The 12,356-nt window shown below is 48.9% G+C and overlaps 1 protein-coding gene across 22 annotated transcripts in view; it reads left to right on the forward strand.

Moving 5' to 3' along the window:
* Window positions 1–12,356, forward strand: part of lrrfip1a (leucine rich repeat (in FLII) interacting protein 1a) — a 40,711-nt gene that overhangs the window by 9,219 nt on the left and 19,136 nt on the right. For 5 of the 22 annotated variants that reach the window (XM_038269739.1, XM_038269738.1, XM_038269734.1 and 2 more), the window contains exons 3-10: window positions 3,450–3,467; window positions 3,559–3,678; window positions 5,715–5,756; window positions 5,911–5,961; window positions 6,060–6,095; window positions 6,242–6,307; window positions 6,384–6,425; window positions 11,770–11,826. The exons of 1 other annotated variant lie outside the window; for it this stretch is intronic. In XM_038269739.1, the coding sequence (XP_038125667.1) occupies window positions 3,450–3,467; window positions 3,559–3,678; window positions 5,715–5,756; window positions 5,911–5,961; window positions 6,060–6,095; window positions 6,242–6,307; window positions 6,384–6,425; window positions 11,770–11,826 (432 nt within the window). Of the gene's footprint in view, window positions 1–1,238; window positions 1,577–3,449; window positions 3,468–3,558; window positions 3,679–5,714; window positions 5,757–5,910; window positions 5,962–6,059; window positions 6,096–6,241; window positions 6,308–6,383; window positions 6,426–11,769; window positions 11,827–12,356 lie in introns of those variants that run through there. 16 more of the 22 variants (XM_038269749.1, XM_038269746.1, XM_038269727.1 and 13 more) reach the window with 15 other exon arrangements.

A 12,356-nucleotide genomic window follows, 5' to 3' on the forward strand; every position in this document is an offset into this window, starting at 1 on the left:
ACTCGAGACGAAATAAACGACTCGAGACGAAATAAACGACTCGAGACGAATTAAACGACTCGAAACGAATTAAACGACTCGAGACGAAATAAACGACTCGAGACGAAATAAACGACTCGAGATGAAATAAACGACTCGAGACGAATTAAACGACTCGAGACGAAATAAACGACTCGAGACGAAATAAACGACTCGAGACGAATTAAACGACTCGAAACGAATTAAACGACTCGAGACAAAATAAACGACTCGAGACGAAATAAACGACTCGAGATGAAATAAACGACTCGAGACGAAATAAACGACTCGAGATTAAATAAACAAATCAATTTGAACTAAATGACTAGGTGTGAAAAAATCAACATGAGCTAAAGGACTTGAAATAAATGTAACGGTTCCATTATTTATGTCTGGACTTTGACTAGGCCACTCTAACTATTCAGTCTGCTCTGATCTAACTGATCTATTTCTGTCTGATGTTCTCCTGGTCTTTTCATCCTGACACCGATGATGATGATGATGATGACGATGCTCTTCCTTGGTTCCTTTAGATGTTTAGTTTCTGGAATCTTCCAGACAGCAGCTGCTCCTGCATGGCCTCCAGAAGGTCAAAGGTCGTTCAAAGGCCGACCCAGAGCAGGTTGTTCTGAACCTTCAGGTTTTGGTCCATCTGTGGGAACGTCTCCCTCGGTTTGGGCCCCTTCTGGGCCTCCAGGTGGATCCACAGCAGGATTTTCCTCTCAGGTTCTCTTTTCAAATTCAAGCAGGATTGAATCGGTCTATTGAATCGGTCGATTGAATCGGTCGATTGAATCGGCCGGGTCCACAGGTCCTCACCCAGAAGTTCTGTCAGTCTGTCTCCTCCTCATCCTAAAGTTCTAAGCTTTTCCAACTGGTTCAGGTTCAAGACCTGTGATCTGGTCTAAGAAACGTAGATCTGCTCTGAGGAACGTAGATGTGCTCTGAGGAATGTAGATCAGCTCTGAGGAACGTAGATCTGCTCTGAGGAATGTAGATCAGCTCTGAGGAATGTAGATCAGCTCTGAGGAACATAGATACGCTCTGAGGAACATAGATACGCTCTGAGGAACATAGATACGCTCTGAGGAATGTAGATCTCTTTTGGAGAATATAGATATAGACCCGTGGCGCAGCGGCAGGATTACCTCTGCTTGCTGAGCCGTTCTGGGCGGCCGTGTGACCCGTAAACCTTTTAGCGGCGTTGGAAAGCTGATTAGTGATCTGTGCTGCTGGCTGTGGCGGGGTAGCCATTGTTGCTGCTGACTGCAGGCATGGGCCGCAGAGCTGCCGGCACGCCGACCCATTCCTGGATGTTTCCTCAGAGGGTTCCAATTCTGGACCGGACCGAATCCACCATCAGAACCTGAGCTCAACTCCTTCCTTCTGACCACCTGACATGGCCGCCCGCCGCTCTGCCTGCTGACTTCTAAAGAATGGCGTCTCTCCTGGTTCCCTGACGGCAGAAAGGACGGCCCGGCGTCGGCTGACGGGGCGGGGGCTTAGGGCGGCCCTTGCCGGTCGGCCCAGGGCCCCCCTATTGGGGAAGGGAACCTCGGTGAGTGGAGCCGTTGGCTGGCTGTGTAACCGAGACGCCCGGACCGCCTTGGTCTCAGGCTGCCCTCGTCCTTAATGCGGTCAAAGATGGCCTCCAGTTTAATCTGCAGGCAGGCAGCGCGGCGCTGCACGCGTAGACGCAGAGGGGAAGGTGGTGGTTAGTCAGAGGGAGTCAGCGACTGAGGCTGGGTTCACCCTGATGGCATCAGACGGGCTGAAGGTTCCTCTGTGGAACAGACCCCCCCCCCATCACCTGACCTCCTGACCTCTGGTAGAACGCCAGCAGCCGGTCTGCTACCTGACTGGATCAAAGGACTGACTTCTGATTGGACGATCATTGACTGGACAGCTGGGGGGGATAAATCTGGATTAAAGGTGTCCATTCTGGGATCAACGGGGGGGTGGGGGACCAGGGTTTGGGTTCTACCTCCATGACCAGCTGATCTTCATCTCCTCTATTAGCAGGGTTAGCATTAGCATATGGGTGTTAGCATGCAATTATTGGCATAAGGTATTAGCATGTGGGTGTTAGCATGCAATTATTGGCATAAGGTATTAGCATGTGGTTGTTAGCATGTGGGGGTTAGCATGTGGGGGTTAGCGTGTGGCTGTTAGCATGTGGGTGTTTGCAGCTGGGCGTTAGCATATGAGTGTTAGCATGTGGCTGTTAGCATGTGGGTGTAAGCAGCTGGGTGTTAACATGTGGGTGTTAGCAGCTGGTTGTTACTTTGTAGATGTTAGCAGCTGGGTGTTAGCATGTGGGTGTTAGCAGCTGGGTATTACGATGCGGGTTTTAGCATGTTGGTGTTAGCATGTTAGTGTTAGCAGCGTGATGTTAGCATGTTGATGTTAGCTTGTGGGTGTTAGCAGCTGGGTGTTAGCATGTGGGTGTTAGCATGTGGCTGTTAGCATGTGGGTGTTAGCAGCTGGGCGTTAGCATGTGGGTGTTAGCATGTGGCTGTTAGCATGTGGGTGTAAGCAGCTGGGTGTTAGCATGTGGGTGTTAGCAGCTGGTTGTTACTTTGTGGATGGTAGCAGCTGGGTGTTAGCATGTGGGTGTTACTTTGTGGGTGTTAGTATGTGGATGTTAGCATGCAGCTGTTGGTAGAAGGTGTTAGCAGCTGGGTGTTAGGATGCGGGTTTTAGCATGTTGGTGTTAGCATGTTAGTGTTAGCAGTGTGATGTTAGCATGTTGATGTTATCTTGTGGGTGTTAGCAGCTGGGTGTTAGCATGTGGGTGTTAGCATGTGGCTGTTAGCATGTGGGTGTTAGCAGCTGGGCGTTAGCATGTGGGTGTTAGCATGTGGCTGTTAGCATGTGGGTGTAAGCAGCTGGGTGTTAGCATGTGGGTGTTAGCAGCTGGTTGTTACTTTGTGGATGTTAGCATGCAGCTGTTGGTACAAGGTGTTAGCAGCAGCTGGGTGTTAGCAGCTGGGTGTTAGCAGCAGCTGGGTGTTAGCAGCAGCTGGGTGTTAGCAGCTGGGTGTTAGCAGCTGGGTGTTAGCAGCTGGGTGTTAACAGACACAGCAGCAGATCTACAGCAGAATAGCTGAAATGCTGAGATGGCCTAGTCAAAGTCCAGACTTCTACCTAGCTTAGCGTTTATTGTGGCTCCGCTACGTGTCGGGTTCTGTTGGATGGAGGATTTCCTCCTGGTGTTTCCAGTCCTGATCCTGATCCTTCGTTAGCGAAGGACCGTTATTTGGACAGAAGCCCAGAGGCATGATGGGAAACGTCTGGTGGCCCAGTCTGAGGCCTTAAACCTCCAGGGAACGGTTCTCCACTTTCCTGAAATCCTTCATGTTTTCCTGCTGCTTTCTCCTCCATGTTCTCTGCTGATGACTGCTTCCTGCTGTTCCTCTCCCTTCCTGCAGATCTTTCAGGTGCAGAAGGTAGGACCGCTCTGATCATGACCATCATGTCTGCCTGCGCCTCAGGAGGCAGCGCAGCTGGTTGACCTTTGCCCTCTGTGTCTGTGAGCAGAAATACTACGGTCTGAACCCCGGGCTGGACGAGCGGGCTGACAGTAAATGGGGAGACATAGAGCAGTGGATGGTAGCGCCTCTGTGCTGTGATGACAAACTGCTTCCTGTTAACAGTGCTGTGTGTGGCGGTAACAGGCGGCCATGTTTGAATGCATGATAATCTGTGTTAAATATGGATAATAACAAATAAAAGGTTTAGCCTTGATGCTAATCCACTTATTTAATCAGCATCACCATCTGCCCCCCCCATCCCCCCCCCCCCCCCCCACCACCACCACCACCACACCGTGCTTGCTGGGATTAAATAACAAGGCTCGGTGTGACCTCACTGATTTCTATAGCTAATCCACATCCTGTCACCTCAGCTAACTTTATAGACACAATCTTCTATCTAAGGAAAACCAGCTGATTGCATCGACTCATTGACTCTTCAGCAATCCCTCACACTAAGCATGCTTGTAGCGACAGTGGAGAGGAAAAACTCCCTTTGAACAGGAAGAAACCTCCAGCAGAACCAGGCTCAGTGTGAGCGGCCATCTGCTGAGGCCTACTGGAGCCTGAGAACTAAAAGATCTGCCTCCCATTCTACTTTTAGAAATTCTAGGAACAACTAGTAAACCTGCAGATTGAGAGCGAAGTGCTCTGTTAGGAACATAAGGAACAATCAGATCTCTGATATCAGATGGAGCTTGGCCATTTAAGGCTTTATATGTGAGAAGGAGGATTTTAAATTCTATTCTGGATTTAACAGGAAGCCAATGAAGAGAAGCCAGGATAGGAGAGATATGATCTCTCTTTTTAATTTTCATCAGAACTCTGGCTGCAGCATTTTGGATCAGCTGAAGGCTTTTAACTACAGTTTGTGGACTTCCTGATAGTAAAGAATTACAATAGTCCAGCCTTGAAGTAACAAATGCATGGACTAGTTTCTCAGCATCACCCCTGGACAGGAGATTGCTCATTTCTGCAATATTCCTCAGATGAAAGAAGGAAATTCTAGAAACCTCTTTGATCTGGGATTTAAATGACAGGTCCTGATCAAAAATAAGATTTTTTACTTTATTATCTGAAATCAGTTTAATCCCATCCAAATGAAGTGACTGGCTAATCAGCTTCTTTTTCAGAGACTCTGGTCCAAAGACTATAACTTCTGTTTTGTCTGCATTCAGAAGCAGAAAGTTAAGAGTCATCCAGGTTTTTATGTCTTCAAGACATGCCTGTAAGATCAATCTTATTTATAAAGAATCCCATAAAATCATTGCTGCTCAGAGCAGGTGGAATGGACGGTTCAACAGAGCTATGGCTCTGGGTGAGTTTGGCAACTGTATTAAAAAGAAATCTAGGATTATTCTTATTCTCCTCTATTAATGAGGAGAAGTATGCTGCTCTTGCTTTACAAAGGGTCCTCTTATACAGCAGTAAACCATTTTTCCAGACTAGGAAGGACTCTCGCAGGCCTGTGGAGCGATATTTTCTCTCCAGTTTCCTAGCATTTTGCTTCAAAGTACGCAGCTCTGCATTAAACCAAGGAGCAAGCTTTCTATTTTTAACGGTTTTCATTTTCAAAGGAGCTGCGTTGTCTAAGGCAATACGCAGAGAACTAGCAACCCCCTCAACAAAATCATCAACCTGTGAAGGGGAATAAGCTAAGCTTTTGCACTCTGCAGCACTGCTCAGTGACACAGAGGAGAGAGAAAGTGAAGCAGATTCTTTAAAATTTATAACTGCTCTATCTGATAAAGATCTACTAAAATTGAACCTTCTTTTGGGGGAGGAGAACTCTGTTAAAGTAATCCTGAAGGTTATTAGAAAGTGGTCAGAGAGGAAATACTGTTATTTCTTCACATTCTATGCCGTATGTCAGCACAAGATCCAGAGTATGAAGATGAGAATGCGTGGGACTATTCACATTTTGAACAAAGCCAGTAGCATCTAAGCATTAAAGCTCTGTGACTTGGTGTGAGAGAGGAACCTCTGAGGCAGGAAGGAAGGAGCATGGTCTGCATGGTTCCAGTCACAGCTGTGGTTGGTTGAAGGTTTGGATCCTTTCTTCTGGGCTGAACTTGGTGAATGTAGGATCTGACTAACTGGACTAATCTGTGGTCTGACTTCATCTCTTCCTCTCTTATACCTGTGCTCCTCTTCCTCATTCAGGAGGACAGTGAGAAGTTCTCGCGTTCTTCCCGGATCCACGCGGTTCGTATCCTTGGTTCCGTCCCTCTGTGGTCTAGCAGCTGCAGTAGTTGAACTTTCTCCGGGTTTTAACCGTTGCTGTTGTTTGGGTTCAGAACCGGCCCGTTGGACGCTGAACCCTTCCTGCTCACTAACTGGCCTTCTCCTCTCCCCGCAGCTTTCCGATGACGATGAGCGGATGTCGGTGGGAAGCCGCAGTAGCGTCCGGGTCAGTATCCATCCAACCGTTGCTTCTGAGTTCTGTTTCTGATCCACAGAGCCATACGGGCCTTCTGTCTGTTCATGAAGCTGTGTTTCCTCCCTCAGTCGGACCTGGACTCTGTGGGGGCCTACGGTGGAGGGGTGAGCCTTTATGTTTGCTGATGGGTCATAGTGAACATGGTTCCGGTCCGGTTCTGTCTGAGCAGGACCGGTACCCTGCATGTGGTCTGACTCGGCGTGTGGACTAACCCGGGTCCGGTGGTTCTGCCGTCCTCTGTGTCTCCCAGGGTTCCGCTCTGCAGCACAAAGCAAAGAAGAAGAAGAAGCATAGGCACAAGGACAGAACTGTATGTGTGAGTGATCGGGTCGGGTCGGGCTGGTCCCGTAGCGGTTCTGGGGCCGTCTCATCGGTGTGCTTGTTGTTCACAGAGACATGGTTTCAGCGATGATGGCGGCGAGCTCTCCTGCAGGGTCAGTAGCCGCGTGACCCGCTAACCCCTGGACCGGACCAGTGGTTCTGATCCGCAGATTTATAGGACCGGACCAGTGGTTCTGATCCGCAGATTTATAGGACCGGACCAGTGGTTCTGATCCGCAGATTTATAGGACCGGTTCTGATCCGCAGATTTTTAGGACCGGACCAGTGGTTCTGATCCGCAGATTTATAGGACCGGTTCTGATCCGCAGATTTTTAGGACCGGACCAGTGGTTCTGATCCGCAGATTTATAGGACCGGACCAGTGGTTCTGATCCGCAGATTTATAGGACCGGACCAGTGGTTCTGATCCGCAGATTTATAGGACCGGTTCTGATCCGCAGATTTTTAGGACCGGACCAGTGGTTCTGATCCGCAGATTTATAGGACCGGTTCTGATCCGCAGATTTATAGGACCGGTTCTGATCCGCAGATTTATAGGACCGGACCAGTGGTTCTGATCCGCAGATTTTTAGGACTGGACCAGTGGTTCTGATCCGCAGATTTATAGGACCGGTTCTGATCCGCAGATTTTTAGGACTGGACCAGTGGTTCTGATCCGCAGATTTATAGGACCGGTTCTGATCCGCAGATTTATAGGACCGGTTCTGATCCGCAGATTTTTAGGACTGGACCAGTGGTTCTGATCCGCAGATTTATAGGACCGGTTCTGATCCGCAGATTTATAGGACCGGACCAGTGGTTCTGATCCGCAGATTTATAGGACCGGTTCTGATCCGCAGATTTATAGGACCGGACCAGTGGTTCTGATCCGCAGATTTATAGGACCGGTTCTGATCCGCAGATTTATAGGACCGGTTCTGATCCGCAGATTTTTAGGACTGGACCAGTGGTTCTGATCCGCAGATTTATAGGACCGGACCAGTGGTTCTGATCCGCAGATTTATAGGACTGGACCAGTGGTTCTGATCCGCAGATTTATAGGACCGGACCAGTGGTTCTGATCCGCAGATTTATAGGACTGGACCAGTGGTTCTGATCCGCAGATTTTTAGGACTGGACCAGTGGTTCTGATCCGCAGATTTATAGGACCGGTTCTGATCCGCAGATTTATAGGACCGGTTCTGATCCGCAGATTTATAGGACCGGACCAGTGGTTCTGATCCGCAGATTTATAGGACCGGTTCTGATCCGCAGATTTATAGGACCGGTTCTGATCCGCAGATTTATAGGACCGGACCAGTGGTTCTGATCCGCAGATTTATAGGACCGGACCAGTGGTTCTGATCCGCAGATTTATAGGACCGGTTCTGATCCGCAGATTTTTAGGACTGGACCAGTGGTTCTGATCCGCAGATTTATAGGACTGGACCAGTGGTTCTGATCCGCAGATTTATAGGACCGGTTCTGATCCGCAGATTTTTAGGACTGGACCAGTGGTTCTGATCCGCAGATTTATAGGACTGGACCAGTGGTTCTGATCCGCAGATTTATAGGACCGGTTCTGATCCGCAGATTTATAGGACCGGTTCTGATCCGCAGATTTATAGGACCGGACCAGTGGTTCTGATCCGCAGATTTATAGGACCGGTTCTGATCCGCAGATTTATAGGACCGGTTCTGATCCGCAGATTTATAGGACCGGACCAGTGGTTCTGATCCGCAGATTTATAGGACCGGACCAGTGGTTCTGATCCGCAGATTTATAGGACCGGTTCTGATCCGCAGATTTTTAGGACTGGACCAGTGGTTCTGATCCGCAGATTTATAGGACTGGACCAGTGGTTCTGATCCGCAGATTTATAGGACCGGTTCTGATCCGCAGATTTTTAGGACTGGACCAGTGGTTCTGATCCGCAGATTTATAGGACTGGACCAGTGGTTCTGATCCGCAGATTTATAGGACCGGACCAGTGGTTCTGATCCGCAGATTTATAGGACCGGACCAGTGGTTCTGATCCGCAGATTTATAGGACCGGTTCTGATCCGCAGATTTTTAGGACTGGACCAGTGGTTCTGATCCGCAGATTTATAGGACTGGACCAGTGGTTCTGATCCGCAGATTTATAGGACTGGACCAGTGGTTCTGATCCGCAGATTTATAGGACTGGACCAGTGGTTCTGATCCGCAGATTTATAGGACTGGACCAGTGGTTCTGATCCGCAGATTTATAGGACCGGTTCTGATCCGCAGATTTATAGGACCGGACCAGTGGTTCTGATCCGCAGATTTATAGGACTGGACCAGTGGTTCTGATCCGCAGATTTATAGGACTGGACCAGTGGTTCTGATCCGCAGATTTATAGGACTGGACCAGTGGTTCTGATCCGCAGATTTATAGGACTGGACCAGTGGTTCTGATCCGCAGATTTATAGGACCGGTTCTGATCCGCAGATTTATAGGACCGGACCAGTGGTTCTGATCCGCAGATTTATAGGACTGGACCAGTGGTTCTGATCCGCAGATTTATAGGACCGGTTCTGATCCGCAGATTTATAGGACCGGTTCTGATCCGCAGATTTATAGGACCGGACCAGTGGTTCTGATCCGCAGATTTTTAGGACTGGACCAGTGGTTCTGATCCGCAGATTTTTAGGACTGGACCAGTGGTTCTGATCCGCAGATTTATAGGACCGGACCAGTGGTTCTGATCCGCAGATTTATAGGACCGGACCAGTGGTTCTGATCCGCAGATTTATAGGACCGGTTCTGATCCGCAGATTTATAGGACTGGACCAGTGGTTCTGATCCGCAGATTTATAGGACCGGTTCTGATCCGCAGATTTATAGGACTGGACCAGTGGTTCTGATCCGCAGATTTATAGGACTGGACCAGTGGTTCTGATCCGCAGATTTATAGGACCGGTTCTGATCCGCAGATTTATAGGACCGGACCAGTGGTTCTGATCCGCAGATTTATAGGACCGGTTCTGATCCGCAGATTTATAGGACTGGACCAGTGGTTCTGATCCGCAGATTTATAGGACCGGTTCTGATCCGCAGATTTATAGGACTGGACCAGTGGTTCTGATCCGCAGATTTATAGGACTGGACCAGTGGTTCTGATCCGCAGATTTATAGGACTGGACCAGTGGTTCTGATCCGCAGATTTATAGGACTGGACCAGTGGTTCTGATCCGCAGATTTATAGGACTGGACCAGTGGTTCTGATCCGCAGATTTATAGGACCGGACCAGTGGTTCTGATCCGCAGATTTATAGGACCGGTTCTGATCCGCAGATTTTTAGGACTGGACCAGTGGTTCTGATCCGCAGATTTATAGGACCGGTTCTGATCCGCAGATTTTTAGGACTGGACCAGTGGTTCTGATCCGCAGATTTACAGGACCGGTTCTGATCCGCAGATTTATAGGACTGGACCAGTGGTTCTGATCCGCAGATTTATAGGACCGGTTCTGATCCGCAGATTTATAGGACCGGACCAGTGGTTCTGATCCGCAGATTTATAGGACCGGTTCTGATCCGCAGATTTATAGGACTGGACCAGTGGTTCTGATCCGCAGATTTATAGGACCGGTTCTGATCCGCAGATTTATAGGACCGGACCAGTGGTTCTGATCCGCAGATTTATAGGACCGGTTCTGATCCGCAGATTTATAGGACTGGACCAGTGGTTCTGATCCGCAGATTTATAGGACCGGTTCTGATCCGCAGATTTATAGGACTGGACCAGTGGTTCTGATCCGCAGATTTATAGGACCGGTTCTGATCCGCAGATTTATAGGACTGGACCAGTGGTTCTGATCCGCAGATTTATAGGACCGGTTCTGATCCGCAGATTTATAGGACTGGACCAGTGGTTCTGATCCGCAGATTTATAGGACCGGTTCTGATCCGCAGATTTATAGGACCGGACCAGTGGTTCTGATCCGCAGATTTATAGGACCGGTTCTGATCCGCAGATTTATAGGACTGGACCAGTGGTTCTGATCCGCAGATTTATAGGACCGGTTCTGATCCGCAGATTTATAGGACTGGACCAGTGGTTCTGATCCGCAGATTTATAGGACTGGACCAGTGGTTCTGATCCGCAGATTTATAGGACCGGTTCTGATCCGCAGATTTATAGGACCGGACCAGTGGTTCTGATCCGCAGATTTATAGGACCGGTTCTGATCCGCAGATTTATAGGACTGGACCAGTGGTTCTGATCCGCAGATTTATAGGACTGGACCAGTGGTTCTGATCCGCAGATTTATAGGACCGGTTCTGATCCGCAGATTTATAGGACCGGACCAGTGGTTCTGATCCGCAGATTTATAGGACCGGTTCTGATCCGCAGATTTTTAGGACCGGTTCTGATCCGCAGATTTTTAGGACTGGACCAGTGGTTCTGATCCGCAGATTTATAGGACCGGTTCTGATCCGCAGATTTTTAGGACTGGACCAGTGGTTCTGATCCGCAGATTTATAGGACCGGTTCTGATCCGCAGATTTATAGGACCGGTTCTGATCCGCAGATTTATAGGACCGGTTCTGATCCGCAGATTTATAGGACTGGACCAGTGGTTCTGATCCGCAGATTTATAGGACCGGTTCTGATCCGCAGATTTATAGGACCGGTTCTGATCCGCAGATTTTTAGGACTGGACCAGTGGTTCTGATCCGCAGATTTATAGGACCGGACCAGTGGTTCTGATCCGCAGATTTATAGGACCGGTTCTGATCCGCAGATTTTTAGGACTGGACCAGTGGTTCTGATCCGCAGATTTATAGGACTGGACCAGTGGTTCTGATCCGCAGATTTTTAGGACCGGTTCTGATCCGCAGATTTATAGGACCGGTTCTGATCCGCAGATTTATAGGACCGGTTCTGATCCGCAGATTTTTAGGACTGGACCAGTGGTTCTGATCCGCAGATTTATAGGACCGGTTCTGATCCGCAGATTTATAGGACCGGTTCTGATCCGCAGATTTTTAGGACTGGACCAGTGGTTCTGATCCGCAGATTTTTAGGACTGGACCAGTGGTTCTGATCCGCAGATTTATAGGACCGGTTCTGATCCGCAGATTTTTAGGACTGGACCAGTGGTTCTGATCCGCAGATTTATAGGACCGGACCAGTGGTTCTGATCCGCAGATTTTTAGGACTGGACCAGTGGTTCTGATCCGCAGATTTATAGGACTGGACCAGTGGTTCTGATCCGCAGATTTATAGGACCGGTTCTGATCCGCAGATTTTTAGGACTGGACCAGTGGTTCTGATCCGCAGATTTATAGGACCGGACCAGTGGTTCTGATCCGCAGATTTTTAGGACTGGACCAGTGGTTCTGCTGCATGTTCTGTGTTGGTTCTGAACCCAAAGTTCTGATGGGATCACGTGTTTGATGGCTGTTTGTTCCTGTTGTCGCCTCAGAGCTCCAGACTGAGCGATGAAGGTCAGATGTCTCGGTCCAGACTGGACCTGCAGCCGGTGGGTGTCCCGTGTTTGGTTCTGGACGTCTCTAACCGTCTAACAAGCATGCAGGTCCCTGGCCCGGTCCAAACGAGGGCCATCATGGATTGGTTCTGAGTTTGGTTCTGGTTCTGATTTTGGTTCTGTTTCTGAGTTTGGTTCTGGTTCTGAGTTTGGTTCTGAGTTTGGTTCTGGTTCTGAGTTTGGTTCTGGTTCTGATTTTGGCGTGGTCTGCATGCGTTTGGTTCTGGTTCTGCGTTTGGTTCTGGTTCTGATTTTGGTTCTGTTTCTGAGTTTGGTTCTGGTTCTGAGTTTGGTTCTGAGTTTGGTTCTGGTTCTGAGTTTGGTTCTGGTTCTGATTTTGGCGTGGTCTGCATGCGTTTGGTTCTGGTTCTGCGTTTGGTTCTGGTTCTGATTTTGGTTCTGGTTCTGAGTTTGGTTCTGGTTCTGATTTTGGCGTGGTCTGCATGCGTTTGGTTCTGGTTCTGAGTTTGGTTTTGGTTCTGTGTTTGGTTCTGGTTCTGATTTTGGCGTGGTCTGCATGCGTT

The sequence above is a fragment of the Cyprinodon tularosa genome, unplaced genomic scaffold, assembly GCF_016077235.1.
Source record: "Cyprinodon tularosa strain WSP-4 unplaced genomic scaffold, ASM1607723v1 ctg738, whole genome shotgun sequence".
NCBI lineage: Eukaryota > Metazoa > Chordata > Actinopteri > Cyprinodontiformes > Cyprinodontidae > Cyprinodon > Cyprinodon tularosa.